This window comes from Chlorocebus sabaeus, chromosome 9 (genome assembly GCF_047675955.1).
Source record: "Chlorocebus sabaeus isolate Y175 chromosome 9, mChlSab1.0.hap1, whole genome shotgun sequence".
In the NCBI taxonomy this organism is placed as follows: Eukaryota; Metazoa; Chordata; class Mammalia; order Primates; family Cercopithecidae; genus Chlorocebus; species Chlorocebus sabaeus.
The window spans coordinates 36,061,356-36,088,288 of NC_132912.1; the positions used below are offsets into that span (position 1 = coordinate 36,061,356).

At 40.8% G+C, this 26,933-nt stretch overlaps 2 protein-coding genes across 8 annotated transcripts in view; one reads left to right on the forward strand and one right to left on the reverse strand.

Annotated features, from left to right (window-relative positions):
- LOC140712457 (uncharacterized) overlaps positions 1–8,584 on the reverse strand; it is a 31,251-nt gene extending 22,667 nt beyond the window's left edge. The window contains exons 1-2 of the mRNA XM_073019518.1: positions 8,479–8,584; positions 4,962–5,337 (exon numbers count right to left, since the gene is read on the reverse strand). Of these exons, the coding sequence (XP_072875619.1) occupies positions 4,962–5,337; positions 8,479–8,584 (482 nt within the window). The remainder of the gene's footprint in view (positions 1–4,961; positions 5,338–8,478) is intronic.
- ARHGAP12 (Rho GTPase activating protein 12) overlaps positions 4,993–26,933 on the forward strand; it is a 148,833-nt gene continuing 126,892 nt past the window's right edge. For all 7 annotated transcript variants that reach the window (XM_073018861.1, XM_008002713.3, XM_008002715.3 and 4 more), the window contains exon 1: positions 4,993–5,101. The gene's annotated coding sequence lies outside the window, so the exon portion shown is untranslated. The remainder of the gene's footprint in view (positions 5,102–26,933) is intronic.

Below are 26,933 nucleotides of genomic sequence, written 5' to 3' on the forward strand. Positions count from 1 at the left end.
ATCTGCCTGCCTCAGCCTCCTAAAGTGCTGGGATTACAGGCATGAGCCATGGCACCTGGCCACAAAAACCAATTTAAAATCTAAGTGTGCAAATGAATCGGAAAATAAAGTATGTATTCCCCAAGAGGGTTAATAAGCCTTCTTTAACAAAAGAGAGAAAAAAATCCCTTTTAAACAGGAGTCCTCATAACCAGGAAGAAAAACATATTCATCTTAACCAAGTCTATAGCAAGGAGGCAGAAAGTTTCCCTAAACAGAAGATTTCATAACCGGTAGCGGGAAAGGATGCCTCCCAACTAATTCCCAAATAAAACTGAACTAAACCAAAAGAAAAAATATGAGTTCAAGCCAACAGAGACTCACCATGGGGAAAAGAGGTGGCCTGTAGAAGTTTGGGGGCTCAAAAGGCCTGAATGTGGGTACTTCACACCACATTCCAGGGGTTAATTCTCTAAGTTGAGTCTGCTTTGGATCCCACTTCTGACAGCAATTATGTAGAAATCAAAGTAAAATATAGAGATGAATCTCTAAGTTAAACATTTTATTTGGGAATCACAGAATTGGAATTTGGGGTATATATATAAATATATGTACATACGGGTGGTCTTTGGTATGTTCAAAGAACAAAAAGAAGGTTGGTAGTTTATTAGAAGGAGAAATGTTATGTATTGTTTTAAATTTATGTATTGTTATGTATTGTTTACTGCCACTGGAGAAGCTTTGGGGAGCTGACAAACTCTGATTGCTGAAGACAGCAGTAGGTAAAACTAGTCTACGAATCACAGTAGGTCATTTCAGCAGCTACTAGGTAAAACTAATCTTATGGTTACCGCAGGCCGTTTTAGCAGCAGGGCTTGCAGAAAATTTAATTTTTGGAGCTGGTGCTATGTGCCCTGAGTGGTATTTTCCCCCACTCCTGGACTCTGAGTTAGTTGGGTATAACAAGAATGTTCTAATTTGTATAATCAACTATTACAAGTACTAATTCTTTTTTTTTTTTTGGAAACAGGGTCTCGCCCTGTCACCCAGGCTGGAGTGCAATGGCGCCATCTTGGCTCACTGCAACCTCCGCCTCTCGAGTTCAAGCAATCCTCTTGCCTCAGCCTCCCCAGTAGCTGGGACTACAGGCGTGCACCACTACGTCCAGCTAATTTTTTGTATTTTTAGTAGAGACGGGGTTTCATCATGTTGGCCAGGCTGGTCTTGAACTCCTGACCTCAGGTGACCCACCTGCCTAAGCCTCCCAAAGTGCTGGGATTATAGGTGTGAGTCATCGTGTCAGACCACAAGTACTAATTCTTTAAGCCTGTATTTGTCTTTAACAATAGTTAAAACTGATCATATGAATTTATATAGCGAAAGCAATGAGATTTCACAAGAAAATATTAATAAATCTCCTAAAACCCCTGAAGATGTGTTATGCAAATCTGACTGCTACTGTACTCATGATAATTCTCTTAAGCCCACAAATAAATATAATCAAATACTGAAACATTATCAGACAAAATCATTTACAGGGCATCTGTGTAACCCATGGAAACAAGAAGCAGTTGATATTACAAAGTGGGTGAGCGAACAGATACACAGAGAAACATATGCCTTTAGTGTTTTTCCCAAAATATATTTTGTTGACCTTAATTAGCAGACAAATGATCCATGAAATTCTAATTTTATTGTTTAAAATGGAGGATCCAATTTGTTAAAACTTGTTCAAGGAAGGCTTTACTAAACTTGAAGAAAAATAGAGTACTTCCGAAAATTTATATACATTTGATAAAATGTACTAAGCCTCAAAATAAACGTAGTACCTGGATTTGAAATTATTATGGTAAGAAACAGACATTATTCAATCTGAACAAAAACTCTTTTTTCAAAAGTTTGCCTCTGAGTACTAGTTTACTTGATTATATTTATTTATTTATTTTTTTGAGACGGGGTCTCACTCTGTTACTCAGGCTGGAGTACAGTGTCACGATCTTGGCTAACCTGCAACCTTCACCTCCTGGGTTCAAGTGATCCTCCCACTTCAGCCTCTGGTGTAGCTGAGAACACAGGCGCACGCCACCACACCCAGCTTTTTTTTTTGTATTTTCAGTAGAAACGGGGTCTTGCCAAGTTGCCCAGGTTGGTTTTGAATTCTTGAGCTCAATCTGCCTGCCTTGGTCTCCCAAAGTGTTGGGATTACAGGCATGAGCCACTGCACCCAGCCTCCTTAATATGTTTATTTTAATCAGGTAAACTTTTATAGAACAGATGAAGCCTGAATGTTTTGATAACAGCAGCAGCAACAAAAAAATGCAGGAAACATTTTAAACATTTTCACTATTTGAATAGATAAAACATTCTGAAATTTTGAATATCAAAAAGTTTAAATATGAATACAGTGAAGTCTATTTCTTATGCTTTCCATCTACTGTGTTCTCATACCTCAACAGTTACTTTGTCCTGTTTAATGCATATACAATTTAATACAATATTCTGTGCCATATTTCTGTGTTTTTCACTTAACAAAAAAATCTTGGAGAGCGTAGTGTTAAAACAAAGAGCTTTCTGATTTTTTTTTTTGATTAACAGCTGCACAATGTTCAAACATATGGCTCTATCATAATTTAACTAGTATCCTGTTGATGGATACTTAGCTTGTTCCCAATCTTTTGCTATTCTCAATAATAAGAAACACCTTGTTATTTCTTATGTGTGGAAACATCTGTGGCATAAATCCCTAGAAATGAAATTCAAGGCTCCGAGTATATATGCATTTGTAATTTTAATAGATACTGCCAAATTTCTGTTTCTTTATAGCCCAGCCAAAGTGGTAATGCCAGATATAATTTTATGCTTTTTCATTTAAAAATACACAGTGAAAAGTAGGTTACTTATTAAAGAATTAGGAAGAAAGTAGGACAAGTTTATGCAAAGTACAGACTACATTTTCGCCCAAAAATACGTTCAACAGGAATCTATTGTGCATCTACTGTATGCCAAGCGCTTTTAGGCACTTGGGATATATACACAAACAAATCAGACTCAAATCTCTGCCTGTGTGTGGAGCTTATATTTCCATTCTACATTTTGGAACTCTCTGCTACTTCATAAGAAGCCAGTTAAATGTCAAAATCCTGAAAATGATCTGTTGAAATCCTGAGCACAGGCGCCAGACATATGCTACAAGTGTTATTTAAAAACTAACTAGAGGCAATGTTGCATATGATCATAGCTCTCCATCAGGTTCTTCTAAAACAACACACTAGCGAGAAAGCTCTTTTTATCCGAGTCCATCTGCTGTTGGTGGTGATCAGAATACTGTGGGCATTGTGGTATCATCCAAGATTAGGTTGTGAAATAGGAAGTGGAGTTACAGGCAGATCCGCAAGTGCATGCAAACTGTTGAGTTCTATCTCTTGCTAAAACCAAGGGTGCCCAATTCAGGTTTGGAGAGTAGGGAAGGTAAGGTTATCAGCACATTCCTATCAGGGTCATTTCCTTTTTGCACTGCTCTTGTTTTGGTTTTATAAGGAGAACACAAGCAGAGTCTATGGAAAGTAGTTTCAGAAGCATACAGGAAATACTCTTTATACTGAACAAATGCATGAAAACAGAACGGGTTAGAAACTGAGGGAGACAAAAAAGGCAGTGGGTGCCAAGGGCTGTGAAAAGCAAATGCAACGATGGAGACAGCACAGTCTCAGGCTTATTTTTCAAAAATTCTCATTGTAAGCCTCTTTCCTTTCTAAATGGAGAATATCTTAACACTTTAGCTCGCATTAGACTTAATTAACAGGAAGGTTGTAAACCACAGCTGTTAAAGTCTTGCCACTGCCCTACTGGATTCTTCGCATCCTGTAAGGAACAATTCGGAGTTCAGCTGGTTGATAAGGAAGCCAGGCATTGTGGCATCTTCAAGTACAGAGTGAAGCACAGAAAAGCCAACTCCGGAGAGTAGCTCTTGAGCGCTGGAATCATATATATGCTTGGCTTTTCCCCCCTCCCCTTTCTGGTCTCTATTATTAAATATTTCATCCTGGCACCACAACAGGCACAATCAACAACTGGTCAAGGAATGAATAGTTACTAAAGTTCCAACGCCTTTCAGTTATTTTTCTCATACTCATTGAATTCTAGAGCTAGAAGCCACCTCTCCAGAAGAGTGAAGTGCCAATAAATGGCAGAAGCCAGGTCTCTTTCCTGATTCCCATTCCAGCTGAGCTCCTCCTGCCACTGGATCACCATCAAAGACCTTCCAAAGCTGTGACTTCCGGGTTCAGTGCTGCCACAGTGCAAACGGGGATGACTTTGGACAATGACCCTGTGGCCCCCGCAGGGCTCGCACCCTCAGGGCCGTGGAAGGCTGAAGCTGACCGACTGGTTCTGCCCTGGAGCGGCCCTCCGCGTCCCAGGGGTCTCCTCAGTCCAGAGTGTGCACCTGTGCCCTGGCGACCCCGGCAATGGACTTAGTGCCCCGAGTCCCTTTCCGTCCCCCGGAGGCGGCGTGCGGCACTTTTTCGGGTGTCCCAGTGGAATTTCCGGGCCCGTGAACGACTGACCCACGCCCGGCCGCAGCTCCAGGGGCCGAGGAAGGGAGCGGTAGGGCACACGGCAGGGATGTCTTTGCCCAGGCTCCATTCCTGCCACCCTGGCGCTCTGTCCGCCCTTCCCTGGTTTTCCCTACGAGCGTTTTCTTAACGCTTCCCACTCTTTGTTTACAAAGTGCGAGCCCCCTTGGCCGCCGACTCCCGCGTCGGCCCGAGTCCCCAGACCGTACCCTGGCTGCGCCCCCGTCCGGATCCCTGCCAGCCGCCACACCCCGCGCCACCCCCGACAGTCCAGTAACCCCGCGCCCGCCCCGCGCTCCCGCGCCGTCACGTGAGCCTCCCGCCCCGCCCCCGCACGTCACGTGAGCCCCGCCCTGCGCCCCGCCCCCGCCCCCGCGCCGGCGCGCTCCGACGTGCCCTGGAACTTACCCTCCCTCACAGGCCAGCCTGCGGGGACGGGTCGGCAGCGGCCGTCGCCGTGTGAGCGCTCTCCCGGCTCGCGTCGCCGACCGGCAGCCGCGGGACGGACTAAGCAGGAAGCCGCCCGCCGCGAGGCCGCCGGGCTCCGGGTGAGGTGCAGGGCGTGGGTCTTGGCGGGCGGAGGGCAGGTTGGCGAGGCGCTGCACAAAGGCGCGCCGGGGTCGGGCTGTGCCCGCCAAGGGCGGTGTAGTCGGGGGGAGGCTTGTGCGGGAGGCGCGGCGGCGGCGGCGCCGAGGTGCGCGCAAGGGGGGGTCGGGCACGCAGCGAGGGGCTCCGGGCGCGGGGGTGGGCGCCGGGGGGGGAGGGGGCCGGCGCAGCCTATTGGCTGACGTGGGCAAGAGGGTTTAAATGGCCCGAAGTTGTGGTTCCTCTGCCCCCTGGGTTTCCTGACTTCCTGTGTGAGGGCAGCGCCCGCCCGCCCCGCCCCCAGGGAGGAGAGTGTGAGGGTGCGCGCGCGTGTGTGCACAAGGCGGGTGTGTGCGTGTCTATGTGCAAAAGGCGGGTGTGTGCGTGCGCGTGTGTCTGCAAAAGGCGGGTGTGTGTGCGTGTGTGTGCAAAAGGCCAGGCCGGCCCCTCCCGCGCCATGGGCCCACTCCCTAACTGCAGTGGGGCTCGCAGGCCTCCACCCACCCGGGGGGCCCACCTGGGGCGTCCCTCCGGGACTGTTGACCTTAAACTGGACACTTTCTTCTTTGCGGTTTTTCCCGATGCCCTGCCCCTGCTGGATGGACGTGCATTCGCTCCCCTCCAGCTTCCCTGGGCGGAATCTCCTCAAAGTCCTTGAATTGAAAAATCCTCTTTACCAGCGTGCAGCCCGCCTCCCATCTCAGGGGAGCTGGTTGTCTTCTCAGAACGGCTGTCCTTTACGCGTTGCTATCTTAAGTGACTGCAGACCCTTTGAGAAGAAATGGCCACACGGTCCTCGTTAGAGAAAAAGGCACGCCCTTCAGCTTTGGAGGCGTGTGATGTTTTCCTTTTGACTGCAGCTGCAGTTTTGTAAATGTATTTTCAAAGGCTAAAGCGCAACGTTGAAAGTACACCTTTGTCGAAAGTTCTAATGTCATCCCATGTGGAGTGTTTGTTGTGGGTAGAGGCTTTTAGCACTCTAATAACACGATTGGTTGTGGCTGACTTTTGGGTTAATCATGACATAGAGAAGTAGATTTTATCGACTATTTAGGCATGCGTTCCTAAAGGGAGGTCGTGGAGGAAGGAAGGCTCACTCGGGTTCTGGTTCAGGTTCTGCCACCCGACTTCTAGAGGTGAGACCTTGGGAGACGCCGTGTGTTTCAGTGGAAGTGTTAACAAGTAGCCCCTAGCCACTCCTCTTTCGTGCTTAAAAGTCGGGAACGATGGCCTAGATGTGTATTTATTTGTCCATATCGCTTTTTCTTTACCTGATCTATAGGAGGGTGTTTTACAGAATGGGTTATCTTCTTCTACCTCCTCTGGTCTGAATAGGCAGTCTGGCTCCTGGCGCAGTGTTTTTTTTTTCTTTGTTTATAAACTGCTTTGGAAACGTTTCAGAGCTGGATTTTGAGAGCCCAAAGCAGGCAGTGAAAGCGTGACCCCGACCCATGCCACCTGAGGAGCCAGACCGTCTGGGCATATATGTGCGACCCCTGGTTGCATGTGGCTCCTCTGTTCTAAAGGAGTTTCTCTGTTGGGGAAAAAGAACCCCCAAAAGTGTAGTATAACAAATTATGTGTGTGTCTGTATATTTATACCCCAGTATTTGTTGATAGATTTTTGTTCGTACTTCAAGCTGGAGAAGATTGATGACTCGTTAATTCTTAAGATAATACCGTCTGTATAGATTAGTTGTTCATATGTAATTATCAATACATTACGTCTCTTTCGGTTTTGTATTTAATACCAGTTGTTTCGAGGTGCAAGTGAAAGTAGGTAAGTGCTGTAGAAAAACAGCATGTTACTTGTAGTTAATCATTTGGCTTTTCTTTAATTAGAAAGTATCTGCTTAGTGGTTGTTTAGTAGGCTGATAGAAAGTGAACTTTACAAATTTTTAAGTACTCTATGTAAGTGACAGTACTGAAAATAATAAGGGTAATTAAAATTTTTAAATGGAGTAAAAACTAAATAGTGATCTGTAAAACCGTTAAACAGTAGTACTAATATTTTACTTACCTGAGAAAATGGGCATTACAGTTTTATAATAAATCATGGGAGAGAAAAGTGAAATTAAACTTTTGTCCTGTATTTAACAATTTCGGCTAGAATTGCAAATATGCACTATTTTGTAGTATGAATCAGATGTGAAAGGTGTCGTAGTACGACATGGCATCCTTGTGCTTCAAATCGGGCTTTTCAGATATCCCTTTTGAGGAACCTATTGGGTCACTGTCCTTGTGGGGTTTTTTTGTTGTTGTTGTTCAGTTAACTGGCCCCGGCTCATTGGTAATGGCTTTGCTGTGATTCAGCCATTTCCCTATTACTTTCACTGACTTCATGGACTTAACGAATATTCTGCAGTTTCGTTTTGCAATTGATGAGCTTTTTATTTGAACTGAACTGCCAAATGGTGTAGTCTCTAAGCCTCTTTCCCGTGTTGATAATCTAGAGCTTCTCCAACTCTAACGTGCGTAGGAATCACCTGCACTTGTAATAGCCACGTGGTCATGTGGGTGCTGTTCTGCCAGACCACAGACCACTGCTGTCCAATAGGAATGTAATGCCTCTGTAAATTACTTGCGCTTAAAGTTTCTAGTATACACATTATAAAAAGTAAGCACGTGGAAGAAAAGCGAAATAAATGAATATATTTTACTCAGTATATTCACGATGTCATTTTAACATGTAATCAATATGAAAATTATTAATGAGATGTTTTATGTTCTTTACATTGGACCAGGTGTTTTGAAATATCAAGTGTGTTTTATTTACACTTACAGCATTTCTCAATTTGCATTAGACACATTTGACTAGTGGCTACTGTATTGAACAACAGTTTTGGAGTCTAAAGTGTAGACCAGTGTTACTCTTAGTGTATTTTCAGATTGGCCCCATCAGCAATCCTTAGGAATGTAAATTTTAGGGCCCCACCTCATTCCAGTTGTCGTTAGAATATCTAGGGCTAGGGCCTGTAATCTGTGGTTTGACTCTCTGGGATATGGCTACAAAATGTGTATGTGGCATTGTGGATGGGACCCTGGAACAGAAAAAGGACGTTAGGAGAATACTAAGGAAATCTGAACAGAGTGTGGAAATGGTTATGTGTCAGTGCTGGTTCATTGAATATGACAAATGTACCAGTACTAACATAAGTTGTTAATGGGGTAACTGGGTCCAGAGTACGTGGGAACTCTTTGGACTATCTTTGCAGTAATTATGTAAATCTAAAACTCTTTTAAAATAAGAAGTTTATTTTTTAAAAAAGAAGTTCTTCAGATTATTCCATTGCTCACTAAAAATTTGAGAATCCAGTGATCTAGATCATTAATCACTTACACTGCTGCAGCTTGGTTGGGCAGGTTGGTGGCCAGTATTGGGTCTGGTAGGATAATAATAATAGTTTTTTTGTGATAAGACCTAAAACTTCTAAAGCACTTGCCATGCGCCATGCACTGTATCAAGTGCCTTACACACATTTACTTAATTCTCCCAATATGCAGTATGTACTATTAATAAGCTGCACCTTGCAGATGGAAAAAACTGAAGCCCAGAGACGTTAAATGACTTGTCCGGAGTCACACAGCAACAGCCAGAGACAGGATGTTTTATAAATTATCAGTGCATTTGTGACTATTTTTCTACTCTCACAACTTTTGCTTCGTTGAGTAAGCACTGATTAATATAGTTACTCTGTGACGTCTGAAAGTTACAAAGTTCTTTTTCTTTCTTCTCACAAAGATCTTTTGAGGTTTGTATTGTTTGCTTTGTTTTACAGATAAGTTAAGGTGCCTACGGTCCTGAGAGCTGATAAATGGCAAAACCTAGATTTAAAATGTAGACCTCTGACTCCAAGTTCTGTGCTCTTTTCCTGCACCACAGCAGAATTCATAATATGTTATGAGGTTAGAGTGACATCTTTTAAAGTTGGCTGAAAATTTCCTATATTTTGCTACATAGTATGTATTTTTTAATTTCAGTTTTTTAAAGGTATAATATACATGCATACAATACAATAACATTCAACAATAAAAAAGGATTAACCATGGCGACAACTTGAATGAATCTCAAAAGCATTAATCTAAGTGAAACATGTCAGACACAGAAGGCTACATACTATATGATTTGTATTTTTTTATTATCACAGCTTTTGCTTCCTTGAATAAGCAGTGATTAATGTGATACCATCTATCATTCTTTATACCTAAGTGGTTTTTTTCACGTTTTCTCTTTCCGTTCTTACAAGGTTTTTTTGAGGTTTGTACTGTTTCGTATTTTAGAGATGGATTGTGCCACAATTTGTATTCACAAGTTCGTAGACCTTTGAGTTTTCAATTTCTGGCCATTATGAATGTTCATGTAAGGCCTTTGTGTGGAGTTATGTTTTCATTTCTCTTGGGTAAATGCCTAGAAGAGGGATTGCTGGATCATATGGTAAGCGTATGTTTAACTTTATTAGAAATTACCAAACTATTTTCCAAAGTGGTTGTACCATTTTGCATTTCCACCAGCAATGAAGAGAATTCCAATTGCTGGTATCTTTACCATACAAAACACTCTGTTTTTGAAAGCCGTCTGGTAGGTGGGTAGTGATATCTGGTTGTTTTAATTTGCATCATTAGGGTTTGACAGTTTTTTTTTAAAATAGGGTTTTGAGGTATAATTGCTGTATAACAAGCTGCACATACATATTTTAAGTGTACAATTTGAAAAGTTTTGATGTATGTATATACCTGTGAAACCACTACCATTTTGAAGACAATGAACATGTCTTTCACCCATCAGAAATTTCCTTGAGCTCCTATGTAATTCGTTTCCTATGTCCCTTGGCAACTATTGCTCTGCTTTCCGTCACTATCAATTAGTTTGATTCTAGGAAACCAGTTTTCTAGAATTTTATGCAGATGGACTCATGTAGTATGGATTCTGGTCTGGATTTTTTTTTCACTCAATAAAATTATTTTGAGATTCATCCAGTTAGTTGTGTGTATCAGTAGTTCATTCCTTTTTATTGCTGAATGATATTCCATTGTGTGGATATACCACAATTAGTTTATTCAATTGTTGATTGACATGCGAGTTTCTCTTTGTTACAAATGAAGCTCCTGTCTTTGTGTGGACATATGCTTTAATTTTTGTTGGTAAATACCTAAGAGTAAAATCCCTGAATCATGTGGTAGATGCATATTTAACATTTTAAGCATCTGCCAAACTTATTTCAAATGCTGGTTCGGTTTTACATCCTCACCAGCTTTGTGCGTGAGTTCCAGTGGCTCTGCATTCTCAAAAACACTGGTATGACCCGACTTAGCCATTCTATGAGATGTGTGGTGACATGTCTTTCTTTTTGGTTTTAATTTGCATTTTCCTGATTACTAAAGATGTTGGGCCTATTTTCATGAGCCTGTTTACCATCTGTAGCTCTTTGGATAAGTTTGTTTGAATCTTTTGCCTATTTTTTTTTTTTTTTTTTTTTTCCTGTTAGACAGGGTCTTGCTCTGTCACCCCCGCCCCCCCCCCCCCAGGCTGGAGTACAGTGGCATGTTCACAGTTCACTGCAGTCTCGAACTCCCAGGGTCAAACAGGCTTTCCACTTTAGCCTCCCAAGTAGCTGTGACTACAGGTGTGCAGCACCATGCCCAACTAATTTTGTAAACTTTTTTTGTGGAGATGGTTTCATGCTATGTTGTCCAGGTTGGTTTTGAACTCCTGACCTCAAGTGATCCTCTTGTCTCGACCTCCTAAAACACTGGAATTACAGGTGTGAGCTACGTTACCTAACCTATGATTTTTTCTTTTTTATAATGTCTTTGGTTTTGGTTGAATGGAGTTGGGATGTTTTCTGTCTGCTTCAGGTTTTTTTTTTGTTTGTTTGTTTTTTGAGAGATTTATGTAGAATTGTAGTAACTTCTTTACATTTTTGGTAAAATTCACCAGCGAAGCTGCCTGGGCCAGTTTTCTTTGTGGAAAGCTTTTAAAGACAAATTCTGTTTATTTAATAGATACAGGGAGTGTTCAGGTTATCTGTTCATTCTTTAGCAAGCTTTGGTTATTTGTATCTTTCAAGAAATTTGTTAGAAGGTTAGCATGCACCTGTAGTCCCAGCTATTCAGGAGGCTGAGTCTAGGAGGATTGCTTGAGCCCAGGAATTAAGAGGCTGCAGTGAGCTATGATTATGCTGCTGCACTCCAGCTTGGGCAACAGAGCAAGACCCTGTCTTTTTTTTTTTAAAAAAAAAAAAAAAAAAAAAGACATTTGTCTTACTTCATCTGGATTGTTGAATTTGTTGGCATAAAGTTGTTCATAGTATTTTCTATTTTCCTTTTGATGTCTTCAGGATCTGTAGTTATGTCTCTGGTTACCTTTTTGATAATTTGTTTCTTTTCTCTTTTGTTCCCATTAGTTTGGCTAGAGGATTGTCAGTTTTACTGATCTGTGCATTTTTGTTTGTTTGTTTGTTTGTTTTTTTGAGACAGAGTCTCGCTCTGTTTCCCAGGCTGGAGTGCAGTGGCATGATCTCAGCTCACTGCAGCCTTTGCCTCCTGGACACAAGTGATCCTCCCACCTCAGCCTCCTGGGTAGCTGGGACCACAGGCACATGCCAACCACACCTGGCTAATTTTTTTGTATTTTTGGTAGATACGGGGTTTCACCACGTTGCCCGGGGTGGCCTTGAACTTCTAAGCTCAGGTGATTCACCTGTCTTGGCCTCCCTCAGTGCTGGGATTATAGGTGTGAGCCATTGCGCCTGGGCAGTTTTACTGCTCTTAAAGAACCAGCCTCTGGTTTCATTGATTTTTCTCTCTACATTTTTCTGTTTCCTTTTAATTGCTTTCTGCTCTAATCTTTTTCATATCTTTTCTTCTACAAACTTTTTTTTTCATTTTCTTTTTTTTTGAGATAGAGCCTTGCTCTGTCACCCAGGCTGGAATGCAGTGGCACAATCTCGGCCCACTACAACCTCTGCCCCCGGGTTCAAGTCATTCTCCCTGCCTCAGCCTCCCCAGTAGCTGGGATTACAGGTGTGCACCACCATGCTCAGCTAATTTTTGTATTTTTAGTAGAGACGGGATTTCACCATGTTGGTTAGGCTGGTCTTGAACTCCTGACCTCATGATCCGCCCACCTCTGCCTCCCAAAGTGCTGGGATTACAGGTGTGATCCACTGCCCCCGACCTCTACAAACTTTGGATTTAATTTGCTCTTCTTTACCTTCTTAGAGTGGAAGCTTATGTCATTGATGTGAGACTTTTTGGTTTTTCTGGCATTTAGTGCTGTAAATTTTCTCTGAGCACTGCTTTAGCTGTATCCCACCAATTTTAATTACATGTTTTCATTTTCATTCAGTACACATTCCCCGTTTGGTTTCTTTTTTCTTTTTTGAGACATTGTTTCACTCTCATCAAAGCTAGAGTGCAGCAGTACAAACTGCAGCCTCGACTTCCTGGGCTCCTATAATCCTCTTACCTCGGCCTCCCTTAGTAGCTGGGACTACAGGTGCATATCACCATGCCTTGCTAGTTTTTTTGTTTGTTTGTTTTAGTTTTTGTAGAGATGGGGTCTCACCAGGAGTTCAAAACTCGCCAGACTGGTCTTGAACTCCTGGCCTCAAGTCATCCTCCCACCTCCGACTCCCAAAGAGCTGGTATTACATGTGTTAGCCACTTGTTCAGCCTGTCGTCGTCTTTGACTACTGACTCATTTAGAAGTGTGTTGCTTAGATTCCAAAAACAATTTTGGGGTTTTTAAGATACTTTTTAAGAGTTTCTAATTTAATTTGATTGTGATTAGAGAACATACTTTACATGATTTCAGTTCTTTGCAGTTTACTAAGGCTTGTTCCATGGCCGAGGATGTGGTATACAGGAACTTAGGTTTGTAAGAAACTACTAAACTGGCTGTGCTATTTAGCACTCTCACTAACACTATATAAATACTCTAGTTTCTGGAATCCTTGCTAGCACTGTGTATTGTCTTTTTTTTTAAAAAAAACAAAAAAACAACTTTATTGTAGTTGATGTGTAGTGATACCTAATTTTGGCTTTAGTTTACATTATTGGTTTTTATTCTTGTTAAAATTAATTTGAATAAAACTTACAAATCATGGAGCGTAAGTGCAACTTTTCAGTTTTCTTTTTCTTTTCTTTTCTTTTTTTTTTGAAACAGAGTCTCACTCTGTCGCCCAGGCTGAAGTGCAATGGTGCAGTCTTGGCTCACTGCAACCTCTGCCACCTGGGTTCAAGCGATTCTCCTGCCTCAGCCTCCCGAGTAGCTGGGATTACAGGCACTTACCACCATGCTTGGCTAATTTTTATATTTTTAGTAGAGATGAGGTTTCACTATGTTGGTCAGGCTGGTCTGGAATTGCTGACCTTGTGATCTGCCCGCCTCGGCCTCCCAAAGTGCTGGGATTACAGGCGTGAGCCACTGCGCCCAGCTACTTTTCAGCTTTCTAAGAGTTTGTTATTTACTTTTTAATATTTACTATTTTTTTTTTTTTGGAGACGGAGTCTCGCTGTGTCACCCAGGCTGGAGGTGCAGTGGTGTGATCTCAGCTCACTGCAAGCTCCGCCTCCCAGGTTCACACCATTCTCCTGCCTCAGCCTCCTGAGTAGCTGGGACTACAGGCGCCCACCACCACGCCCAGCTAATTTTTTTGTATTTTTAATAGAGATGGTTTCACCATGCGAGCCATGATGGTCTCCATCTCCTGACCTTGTGATCCGCCCGCCTCAGCCTCCCCAAGTGCTGGGATTACAGGCGTGAGCCACTGCGCCTGGCCCTATATTTTCTTTTAAAGAGGATTTGTAAGAGATTCATGAGGATTTTAGTTAGTTGTGGCTTTTGAGTAGATGAGTATAAGTTGATTTAAATTATATACTACAATGTCTTTAGTGAAATATATATAACATGAAATTTCCTGTTTGAACCATTTTTGAGTGTACAGTTGTGTGGCATCAAATAAGTTAACTTTGTTGTCTAGCCATCACCACCCTTCATCTCTAGAACTTTTTCATCTTTCTAAACTGAAACTCCATACCCATTAAACAGTAACTTCTTGTTGCTGTCTTTCTCCATCCCTTGGTAACCACCATTCTGCTTTCTGTCTTTATGAATTTGACTACTCTAGGTACCTCATATACATGAAATTATGTAATATTTACCCTTGTGTGACTGGCAGTTTCCCTAAGCATAGTCTTCAGAGTTCATCCACATTGTACTGTCAGAATTTCCTTCCTTTTTAAGGCTGAATAATATTTTACTATGTATCACATTTTGTTTATTCATCCATGGATGGATATTTAGTTTGCTTCCACCTTTTGACTATTGTGATTAATGCTGCTGTGAACATGGATATACAAATATCTGTTTGACTTCCTGCTTTCAATTCTTGTGGGTGTATACCCAGAAGTGGAATTGCTGGATAATGTGATAATTGTATTTTCAGTTTTCTTGAGGAACTACCATACCATTTTCCCCAGTGGCTGTACTACTTTACATTTCCACCAGCAAAGCACAAGAGTTTTAGTTTCTCCACATCCTCACAAACATTCGATATTTATTTAGTTATATTTATTTATTTATTGGAGACAAGGTCTTGCTCTGTTGCTCAGGTTGGAGTGCAGTGGCACAGTCACAGCCCACTGCAGCCTCAACGTCCAGGCTTGAGCGATTCTTTTACTTCAGCCTACTGCGTAGCTGGGGCTACAGGCATGTGCCACCATTCCTGGCTATTTGTAAAATTTTTTTGTAGAGACAGGGCCTCGCTATGTTACTCAGGCTGGTCTTGAACTCCAGGGCTCAAGTGATCCTCCTGCCTCGGCCTCCGAAAGTACTGGGATTACAGGTATGAGCCACTGTACCTGGTCTATTTTTTAATTTTAAAAAAATGACAGCCATCCTGTTGGGTGTGAAGTGGTATCTCATTTTGTGTGTGTGTGTGTGTGTGTGTGTGTTATTTCCTTAATGATTAGTAATATTCAGTGTCTTTGCAGGTTCTTACTGGCCACTTATATACAGATGCTCCTTAACTTATGATGGTATTATGTTCTGATAAACTGATCATAAGTCAGAAATGTTGTGAGTCAAAAATGCATTTAAATTAGCCTGAGCAACATAGCAAAACCCTCATCTCTAAAAAGATTAAAAATTAGCTAGGCATGATGGTACATACCTATAGTCCTAGCTACTGAGGAGGCTGAGACAGGAAGATTTCTTGAAGCCAGGAGTTCGAGGCTGCAGTGAGCTTTGATGGTACCACTGCACTCCAACCTAAGTGACAGAATGAGACCTCCATCTCTCAAAAGAAAACAAAGATATTTGATATTCCAATAAACCCACCATGAAGTCAAGAAATTGTAACTGGAACCATTGTTAGTTGGGGACCGTCTGTATTTTCTTTTGAAAAATGTCTATTCAGGTTCTTTGCCCACCATGACTCTTGATATCCCAATGTTTATTTGAAGTAAACTGGCATAATTTAAACATTATAGAGTGTTTTCTCCTTTTTTGGGTGAATTACTGTTGTCTGACACTAGAACTTTGCAGTGGCCAGACTTAAATAATTGCTGCAGTTACAGATGTTTTTGCCTTTATTTTGTGGATTATATCTGTTTAAAACATGGGGGATTGGTAAACACATGAAAGTGATTGAATGTAAGTGATATTTAGAAGATCAAGAGAGTAATGTGTGTAGTTTCAGAATACCTAAATGGATTGGGGAGGAGATGATACCTGAGTAGCCAGTAGTGTTGTGAAGTGAATGTTTTTCTTCTAGAATAAGTTGTTAGGAAATCGAAAGTTCCATTGAACTTTTATAAAGACTAGAGTAATGATTTCTTTTCTTTTTTGTTTTTTTTGAGACTGAGTCTTGCCCTGTTGACCAGACTGGAGTGCTGGAGTGCAGTGGTGCGATCTCGGCTCACTGCAACCTCGGCCTCCTGTTCAAGCTATTTTCCTGCCTCATTCTCCCAAGTAGCTGGGCACATGCTACCATGCCTGGCTAATTTTTATATTTTTAATAGAGACGAGGTTTCACTGTGTCAGCCAGGCTGGTCTCGAACTCCTGACCTCAGGTGATCCACCAGCCTTAGCCTCCCAGAGTGCTGGGATTATAGGGGTGAGCCACCGCACCCTGCCTGATTTCTTATTATTATGTAACTTATGTAACTACATGGACTAAGACTATGGGTGTGCGTGCCTTCCCCAAGAAAAACTCAGATGGTGTTACTACACAAACAGGTAGACGAGATGTCCCAGAGGCAAGATAAAAATTATGTGAACTATAAAAACATTAGTTTTTGGCTGGGAGCAGTGGCTTACACCTGTGATCCCAGCACTTTGGGAGACCAAGGTGGGTGGATCACAAGGTCAGGAGTTCGTGACCAGCCTGGCCAACATGGTGAAACCCTGTCTCTACTAAAAATACAAAGAATAGCCTGGCACCGTGGCGGGCACCTGTAATCTCAGGTACTCAGGAGGCTGAGGCAGGAGAATCGCTTGAACCTAGGAGGCAGAGGTTGCAGTGAGCCGAGATTGTGCCGCTGTACTCTAGCCCCGGTGACAGAGCAAAGACTCTGTCTCAAAAAAAAAAAAAAAAAAAAGGTTAATTTGTTTCTTCTTCTTTTAAAAAATGGATTATTATAGAAAATTCTTATTAAGAAATTAAAATATAGGACTTTGTGGTGTTGAGGGGTACAGAAGGAAGAAGCCATTGATTGGAGTGCAGTTAGAAGGGAGTGAAGAGAAAGCTTAAAAATGTAGACACAGAGTGATTGTCATGGAAGGATAGTTTCTTGGTTTTTTTTTTTTTTTTTTTTTTTTTGAGATGGAGTTTCGTTCTTGTTGCCTAGGCTGGAGTGCAGTGGCACGATCTTGGCTTGCTGCAACCTCCGTCTTCCAGGTTCAAGTGATCCTGCAGCCTCAGCCTCCCAAGTAGCTAGGATTACAGGCATGTACCACCACACCCGGCTAATATTTGTATTTTTAGTCGAGACAGAGTTTTACCATGTTGTCCAGGCTGATCTCGAACTCCTGACCTCGGGTAATCCACCCGCCTCACCCTCCCAAAGTACTGTGATTACAGGCGTGAGCCACCATGCCCAGCTAGAAGGATAGTTTTAAAGGCTTATAATGTGGAACTATTTTGGACATGGGGAGCTTTTGATGAAATAATGGAATCTGAAGGGAAAAGGCTGTTAACCTGTTGGCTCAAGAAAAATGTTTTTTTGTTCCTTAGATTTTTTTTTAACTCATTATGGGTTTTTTATTGTATAGGCTGTCTTCTTGGTATCTTTCATTGTCACATTAACACTCTATTAGTGTGTGCAAGTAGATGTGAAGGGATGAAAACACAGCTTAATCTTTGGTGTCTTTTGATCAGAAAGGGCTTGGTCAGGGCTGTTTAATATAAAGTGTTGAGTTTGTGAATTTTTTTTGAGACGGGATCTTGTTATGTCATCCGGGCTGGAGTGCACGAACAGCTCACTTCTGCCTCTATCGAACTCCTGGGCTTGAATGATCCTCCCACTTCGGTCTCCTGAGTAGCTGGGACTACAAGCCTGCACCACCATGCCCAGCTAATTTTTTATTAAATTTTTTTGTAAAGATAGGGTCTCACTAGTTTGCCCATGCTGGTGAATTAAAAAAAAAAATACAGCGGGTCCTCACTTTCTGCTTTGCTGTATATCTGAGTCAGCATTTACATCTCCATGTATAGGAGATCATTTGAAAATAAGTTTGAGGCTGGGTGCAGTGGCTAATGCCTGTAATTCCAGCACTGTGGGAAGCTGAGGTGGGAGCATTGGTTGAGGCCAGGAGTGCCAGACCAGCCTGGGCAAAATACTGACATCCTGTCTTTCCAGAAAAATTAGAAATTTAGCTGGGCATGGTGGCATGCACCTGTGGTCCTAGCTACTCTGGAGGCTGAGCTGGAGGATTGCCTGAGGCACAGAGGTCGAGGCTATGGTGAGTTATGATGGCACCACTGCACTTTGACCTTGTTGACAGAGCAGGATCCTGCCTCTCCAAAAAGAAAAAAAAAGCTGGAGTATTTGAAGATATAATAACTATTCAATAATGGAGAACCCTAGTACTTCTCGAATATGTAATTTATGTTTTGATGAGAAAAACAGGCATTGTGATTTGCATAAACTCTGTTTAAAGGTAAAGAACAAAATAAGTACATTTGTAAGTTGTTTATTTAAACATGGGGCAGCAAAATGTAAGATGTTGTTATGAATATGAGCTAGATATGCATGGCATTAATTTTAAATTGAGTTTTAGGTTCAGAACACAATTGCCTAGTAATAAGCATTTAAATCAAGTACTTAAAATCTAGTTTGTGGGAAAGTCATTATGGCACACTACATGATGCCTTGTACCTGCCCATCTTGCATAGTTCTTGCCCCTTTCCTAGAATCCGCCATTTCTCCGAAGACCTCTGGTCCTTTTATTGGGAGAATGATGCAAGAAGCCACAGCTGAGTGCTAGGTGTGTTTGTTACTGCTAGCTTGTCATTTTTATTGACAGCCAGGAAATAGGTGTGTATAATATCAAGCAGTGTAGATACACGTCTGTAATATTTCTATATATGATCACTTATATATCTGTGGTAAACTAAAAATGAGTTCCTACTGATGTCTCCAAGTCTAATCCGTTGGATCATTCTAGCCTCCTCTTGCTTATCTGTAAATTTTGACTCCAACATTGAGAAACCTGATACCTGCTATCCACCATTGAGTTACTTGTTTTATTCCAGTATACATGTATAGCAGTATCAAGATATTTAACTTGCACTCCTGGGGAAAGAACTTTATCAACTTTTGTGCAGTTCCTTTTGCCTATTTTTCCTTTTGCAAATAAAAAAAATTATTTATCTTTAAATTTTTGGTAGAGACACACCTTACTGTGTTGCCCAGCCTGGTGTCAAACTTCCGGTCTTAAGTGATCCTCCTGCCTTGGCCTCCCAAAGTGCTGGGATTATGGGTGTAACCACCCCCAGCCCCTTCTGCCCATATTCTTAGAGACTCCACTGATTTCCAAAGTAACTTATGTCAGCATTTCCCCCCCACTCTGTTAAGTGAGGTTGTTTCATGTGTTTGTAATACTATTAGATTCTTGTCACATCTGCTTTCCATCCTGGAATCTTGCCCCAGGCCAATGATATTTTTAAATTTGCATACTTTGAAGTTCACGCTTTTCATTGCAAAGACCAATGGGTTTTGACAAACGCATAATGTCATATATCCACCATTATTGTATTACTGTATACAAAATAGGTTTGACTTAAAAGCATCGTCTGTGCTTCACCTATGGAATTCTGTGTCCCCTTCTACTCCAGGCACTCACTGTCTACGGTTTTGACTTCCAGAATGCTGTAAATTGAAATCATTCTGTGGCTTTTTCATACTGGCTTTCTTTAATTAGCAACATATGTTTAAGATACATATTTTCATGGTTTGATAACTCGTTTCTTTTTTGTTATGTTTTCTTTTCTTTTTCTTTTTTTTTTTAAATACAGGGTCTTGCTCTGTTATCCAGGCTAGAGTGTGGTAATATGATTAGGACTCACTGCAGCCTCAACTTCTGGGGATCAAGTGATCCTCGCACCTCAGCCTCCCAAGTAGCTGGGACTATAGATGTGTGCCATTGTACCTGGCTAATATTTTTTCTACTTTTTTTGTGGAGATGGGGGTCTTTCTTTCTTGCCCAGGCAGGTCTTGAACTCCTGGACTCAAGTGAGCCGCCTGCCTTAGGCTCCCAAGTGCTGGAATTATAGGCATAAGCCACTGCACCCAGCCCTCATTTCCTTTTATCACTGAATAATAGTCCATTACATGGATGTCTCACGGCTCGTTTATCCTTTCTCCTGTTGAAGGACATCTTCGTTGTTTCCTGTTTGGAGCAATTATGAATAAAGCTACTATACACATTTACATGCGGGACTTTTTGTGGACATGATTTCTACTCATTTGGGTAAATACCTAGGAATATGATAGCTAGATCCTATGGTAAGGGCATGTTTAACTTTGTAAGAAACTGCTAAACTGTCTTCCAAAATGGCTGTATCATTTTGCATTACCACCAGCAAAGAATGAGAATTCCTGTTTTACATCCTCGCCAGTATTTGGTATTGTTAGTTTTTGGATGTTAGCCATTCTAATAGGAGTGTGGTGGTATCTCATTGTAGTTTTAATTTGCAGTTCCATAACGATATGATGTTGAGCAGTTTTTTGAGTGCTTATTTGCCATCTGTGCGTGCGTATGTGGGTGTATGTGTGTGTGTGTATATATATAATTTTTTTTTTAGTGAGGTATCTGTGCAGCTCTGTAGCTCATTTTAAAAGTGTAGTTGGTCTATTGAGTTTTCAGAATTATTTGTATATTTTGCATGCAAGTCTGTAATCAGACTTGTATTTTGCAAATATTTTCTCAGTGTTTTTGTTCTTTTAACAGTGTCTTTCACAGAGGACAAATTGTTAACTTTAATAGAATACTAGCTTAATTTTTTCTTTGAAGGATCATAAATTTGGAGTATGGAAAAACTCATTGCCAAATTAAAGGTCATATTTCTTCCTTTCTGAATTGGAATATTTTCTTTCTTTTTTTTTGTATTAAAATTATTTTTTAATATTGAGTAGATTTTGGGTAATGATGATGGAGTTTTTTTCTTTTTTAAAAATTTTAAAATTTTAAGTAGAGGAAGTGTCTTCCTATGTTTCCCAGGCTGGGCTTAAACTCCTGTCCTCAAGCAGTCCTCTTGCTTTGGCCTCCCAAAGTGCTGGGATTATAGGTGTGAGTCACCATGCCTGGCCTGAAGTGGAATATTTTCTACACTCTTATAACAATCATTTTATAATTCTTATAACATTCTCTACATTTTTATAACAATCAAGAAAAAGTCATTAAGTCCACCCTATTTCTAAGACTTCATGGCACACATCTTTTAAACATACCCAATGAAAATGTCATTTTAGTTAAAACTTGCTTGCTTCCTTAGATGCTTCTGCTGTTGTTTCCTAATTTTTGTTTCAGATTTAAATTTTGGTTTTGAATTTGCTTTACCAGTTTACACTTGATTGTATTTCTGCCTGCTTTCCAGTTACCCAATTATTTCCCCCTTTTTTTTTTTTTTTTTTGAAACAGAGTCTCCCTCTATCGCTCTGTTGCCTAGGCTGGAGTGCAGTGGCTCGATGTGGGCTCATTGTAACCTCCGCCTCCCAGGTTCAAGGGATTCTCATGCCTCATCCTCCCCAGTAGCTGGGATTACAGGTGTGTGCCACCAAGCCCAGCTATTTTTTTTTTTTTTTGTACTTTTAGTAGAGACAGGGTTTCACTATGTTGGCCAGGCTGGTCTTGGACTCCTGGCCTCAAGTGAGCCACCGGCCTCGACCTCCCAAAGTGTTGGGATTACAGGTGTGAGCCACCACACCCAGCCTGATTATTTCTTCTATCCTTTTTCCTGTTTCTGTTTTTGCTATTTATTTATGGCCAGAATGGTTTATAATGTAAATCATTATACTTTGTCTTCTTTGATAGCCTACCTAAATTCAGATGAGAAATGTCTTATATTCTGCATCTGTTTTTTCTTATTTTAAACATTTTTTGTAGAGACATGGTCTCACTATGTTGCCCAGGCTGGTCTCAAACTCCTGGCCTCAAAGGATCCTCCCACATTAGCCTTCCAAAGGTGTGAGCCTGTGTGCCCAGTCCTTTTTTTTTTTTAAAGAAAACAGGGATCATTCATTAAGAAAAAAACCTGAAGTGCCTAATAATGGCCAGTGATTTTTGTTAAGTGTACAACTAACAGAAGTATTTGATGGAATGATTTCTTCTGCTGGAACTTAATACTGGAATTGTTCTTTACTTTTTTGTTGTGCTCAAGATTAATTGATTTCTATAGTAGGGTCCTGGTTAGGGATTATTAATTTAAAAATTACTCAGAGGATTTGATGCCAAGTTCAGTGTTTAAACTGGTAAAGTTTCTTAATATTTTATGTGTTTGTAGCTATATTAACATTTTATAGTTCACAGTATTAGCATTGCTAAATAGGTTATACATATCTGGACTGAACTTAAATTGTAAGCTCATTAATTAAGATACATTATGTTTCGGCTGGGTGTGGCGGCTCACACCTGTAATCCCAGCACTTTGAGAGGCCGAGGTGGGTGGATAACAAGGTCAGGAGTTCCAGACCAGCCTGACCAACATGGTGAAACCCTGTCTCTACTAAAACTACAGAAGTTAGCCAGGCATGGTGGTGGGTGCCTGTAGTCCCAGCTGCCTGAGAGGCTGAGGCAGGAGAATCGCTTGAACCTGGGAGGCGGAGATTGCAGTGAGCTGAGATGGCGCCACTGCACTCCAGCCTGAGCGACAGAGCGAGACTCCATCTCTAAAAAAAAAAAAAGATACATTATGTTTCTTTAACATTTTGTTTATCTGTTTACTTTTTTTGATATACCTCTTAAACAGATTGGTTGGTTGAAACAGATGTCCTGGGGGAGGAAGACAACATTTGCTGAACTGTATGATTTTTGATAGGCTTCTTGGTAGTTTAAATGGGAAGAAAATTTTAAAAATTGGCAGATAGAAAGGAGAAGGCTTTTAGATTATAAAATAGCATGATAGGAAATTTGAAACTGACTTGGGGACAGAGAAGTAAAATATATAAGCAGGCGTGTGTGTGTGTGCATGGGGTGGTTGTTGACACATGAGGAAAAAGTGGCTGGAAAGGGAGGAGGAAGACTGGTAAGAGGCGTGAAAAGCTTGTATGGGCGTTTTTGAGACTGCTAACAACAGCATCAGGGTGTAGCAGGCAGCAAATACGCAGACCTTGTATATATTGGGAGTTGGGTACTTAGTAGTTGTAAGTGTGTGGGATGAATATGGATGGAGGCGTGTGGTGACGAGTATAGTATAGAATACATTTCAGTTCCAGGAGTGTTGTCTTTGGACAGCGTTGTATTTGATTGAGCAAACTTTTAACCAAAATACTTTATAGTAACGGGATAAACAGCGTTCAACTTTCTCTAAAGAACAGAATCTACAGGTCTGGGGAACAGAGGAAGAAACAACCCCAAATTAAAACTGTAAATCTTTCTTTTAATACAGCTTATGTTTTTAAGTAAAAATAGCATAAATTATTCACCCATTTGCAGGTACTTTTACCTAGATCTAAATTTTTAGTGTTACCCCATAATCATTTTAATTTTTTTTTTCAGAGAATTTACCTGATTTTTGTCCTTTCCGTGAAGTTTGTTTCATCTTTTTAAACGTAAATTATTTCATGATTCCATTTCCACATTCTCAGCACATTTTAAAAAAATTGATAATACTATATTTTTTATTGTGTACAATATAATGTTTTGAAGTATATATACATAGTGGAATGGCTAAATTTAGCTAATTAACAAATGCATTACCTCACATAGTTATCATTTTTGTGGTGAGAGCACACATCCACTCTCTTTACAGTTTTCAAGAATACAGTATATTGTCATTTACTGTAGTCACCTTGCTATACAATAGCTCTCTTGAAATTTATTCCTCCTATTTGACTATAATTATGTGTCCTTTGACTAACATCTCAGCATTTCTCCCCTAGGCCCTTAGCCTCTGGTTACCACCATTTTATTCTCAGTTTCTTCTTTTTTTTTTTTTTTGAGATGGAGTTTTGCTGTTGTTGCCCAGCCTGGAGTGCAATGGCACGATCTTGACTCACCACAACCTTTGCCTCCTGGATTCAAGCAGTTCTCCTGCCTCAGCCTCCCAAGTAGCTGAGATGACAGGCATGCACCACCACGCCTGGCTAATTTTGTATTTTTAGTAGGGACGGAGTTTCTCCATGTTGGTCAGGCTGGTCTCGAACTCTCGACCTTAGGTGATCCACCCGCCCCCGTTTCCCAAAGTGCTGGGATTACAGGCGTGAGCCACTGCGCCCAGCCTCAGCTTCTATGAGATCAATTTTTTTAGATTCCACATATGAGTGAGACCATGTCGTGTTTTTCTTTCTGTGCCTTGCTTATTTCATGTAACGTAATGTCCACTGGGTTCATTCCTGTTGTTGCAAATGGCAGGATTGTCTTTTTTATGGCTGAGTAGTATCCCATTGTGTGTATGTGTGTATGTATATACATATCCTTTGATGGACAGTTAGATTAATTGTATATCTTGCCTATTTCAAGTACTGCTGCAGTAAACATGGGAGTGCAGATATCTTTTCACATACTGATTTCATTTCCTTAGGATATATGCCCAGTACTGGAATTGGTGGATCATATAGTAGTTCCATTTTTAATGTTTTGGGGAGCCTCCGTATTGTTTTCCTTTATGGCTGTACTAATTTTCATTAACACCAACAGTATGTAAAGGTTCCCCTTTCTCCACATTCTCACCAGCTTATCTTTTGCCTTTTTTGATAATAGCCATTCTAACTGGGGTGAAGTGCTTTCTCATTGTGGTTTTGATTTACATTTTCCTGATTAGTGATGTTGAGCATTTTTTTCTTACACTTTTTGACTATGTGTCTTCTTTTGAAGAACATCTATTCAGGGCTTTTGCCCATTGTTTAATTGGATTATTATTATTATTATTATTATTATTATTATTATTATTTTTGTGCTATTGAGTTATTTGATTCCTTATCCTTTTTGAATGTTAGCCCCTTGTCAGATGTATAGTGACATGCAGAGGAATGAAGCTAGAACCTTGTCTCTCACCATATAGAACAATCATCTCAAAGTGGGATTAGAGAATTAAATATAAAACCTAAAACTGTGAACCTACTATGGAAAGAAAACATAGGGGAAATGCTTCATGACATCAGTCTGGGCAAGGACTTTTGAGTATGACCTCTAAAGCACAGGCAACGAAAGCAAAAATAGTAAATGGCATTATTGTTATTTTCTTAATAAAAAATTGTATTAGAAGCATTCAGAATTTTAACAAAACAGCTGCAGCTTTTTGTTTTTGCAGTTACAGAGTGGTATTTAGTTTAGTTAACAGAACAATTATTTCATGTAAACTGCATAGAGACAACAACTGAAGATGAAACTACCATCCCCATATGTAACTGATTTGTGCTGTGCACCAAGTACCTTTAAATTTCCATGCCATTTTATAACCCCCATATTATACCAAGAAGGTTAGTGGCTATTGAAAATACCGCCAGGACAGGACTATCTAAAGACATGTTTGGTAGTGTATTAACTGTACCAAAAAAGACACTGTACACTTCGAAAACAAAAATATACAGCCTTACATTTCGATTTTTTCTTAAAAAAAAAAAAAAAATCCTGCTAGAACCAACTGATTTGTCATCATCATGTTTATCTTTATTTCCTGCTCTTCCTCATTCTCTTCATTTTCCTCATCTTCGTTCTTTTTCTTGCTTTTTTTTTTATTCCAGCCTTGATGACTCCTGTTTCTTTTCGCATCAGGCTTTCCTTTAGCTTGGTATGCAGCAATATCCTTCTTGTATTTCTCCTTCAGCTTCACAGCCATCTTTCCGTAAGGTTGCTTGTCATCTGCAGCAATGTTATCTGCATCTCCCAGTTTCTTTGCAATATATCCAGTGGATAGGCCAGGATGTTTACCTTTGATTTTTGGCCCATACTCAGAAAGGAACAAGAAAAAGACCAAACAAAGTAGGCCCCTTGGGTGTATTGGGATCCTTGAACTTCTATTTTGTTTTCCCTTTAGGAGGGATGTAGGTTTTCATTTCTCTTTCATGATGGGCCAGGTTTGTCTTTCCCTGTCTTCACATTTTCCCTTCTCTTGAGCAAACATGGTTTTCCACCTCTTTGAGCACTTCTTAGAAGACCCTTAGAAGCTGACTGAAGCATCTGGGTGCTGCTGCTTGTGCTCCTCCTGGCAAGTTTGCACAAAGAATGTGTATGATGATATTTTGTCTCTTGACTTCTTTGGATTTTTGCCCATATTCAGTGATTTTTCCTCAGCAAGGCATAGAGCTGCTCAGTGCCTCTCTGGCTCACACTTGTCCTGGTGTTGTTTCTGTGGAGCTCAGTGTATGCTGACACATGAGATTACATCAAACGGAGATGCTTCTGTGTGGCAAGGGAAACAGTCAACAGAATGAAGAGACGACCTATATAATGGGAGAAATATTTGTAAACTATACGTCTAACAAGGGGTTAATATTTTCATTCTTTCTGAATCAATACTTTATAATAAGTTTTTTCTTTCATTTTTATGTGGCTTTTCCTAGACCTTGGATTGTAACATGTAGTTCCTGCTATGTGGCTTTCTGCACGTTTATAATTTCAATAGTTTCTCTTGGAGCTTCCCAACCTGTTTCCCCACCCTTCACCCCGGTATTGACTAGAAATCTGTCTCAGCTCTTACTCTTTATCCCATTGTGTCCACTTTTGCTTGTTTTACTTGCCTTGGTATCTAACCACCTTTTCTGTAGAGATACCTTTTGACCACTTCTCCATCTCTTTTGCCCTCCTACTTCTCATTGCCTTTAACTAAAACTCTAGATTGGATGTCTCATGTTGAACACGGTGAAACTGACTTCCTTATCTTTCTCCCTAACTCCTCCTTCATACTTACCTTTGTAGTCACTGGGGAAGGGATAGTCATAAAGCCTGGCAGTGAAAGAGATTGAATGTGGACTGACCTTTAACCCATTGTTCCCCAGCCCCACAGTTTCTCTCCCACTAGTGTGAAACCATACAGCTCACTTGTTATTCTTCATCCTTCTTTTCTCCATTCTTACGGATAAATGTCTAACTATAGTATGTATGAGCTGCTGTAACCTTTTGAAAAGTGG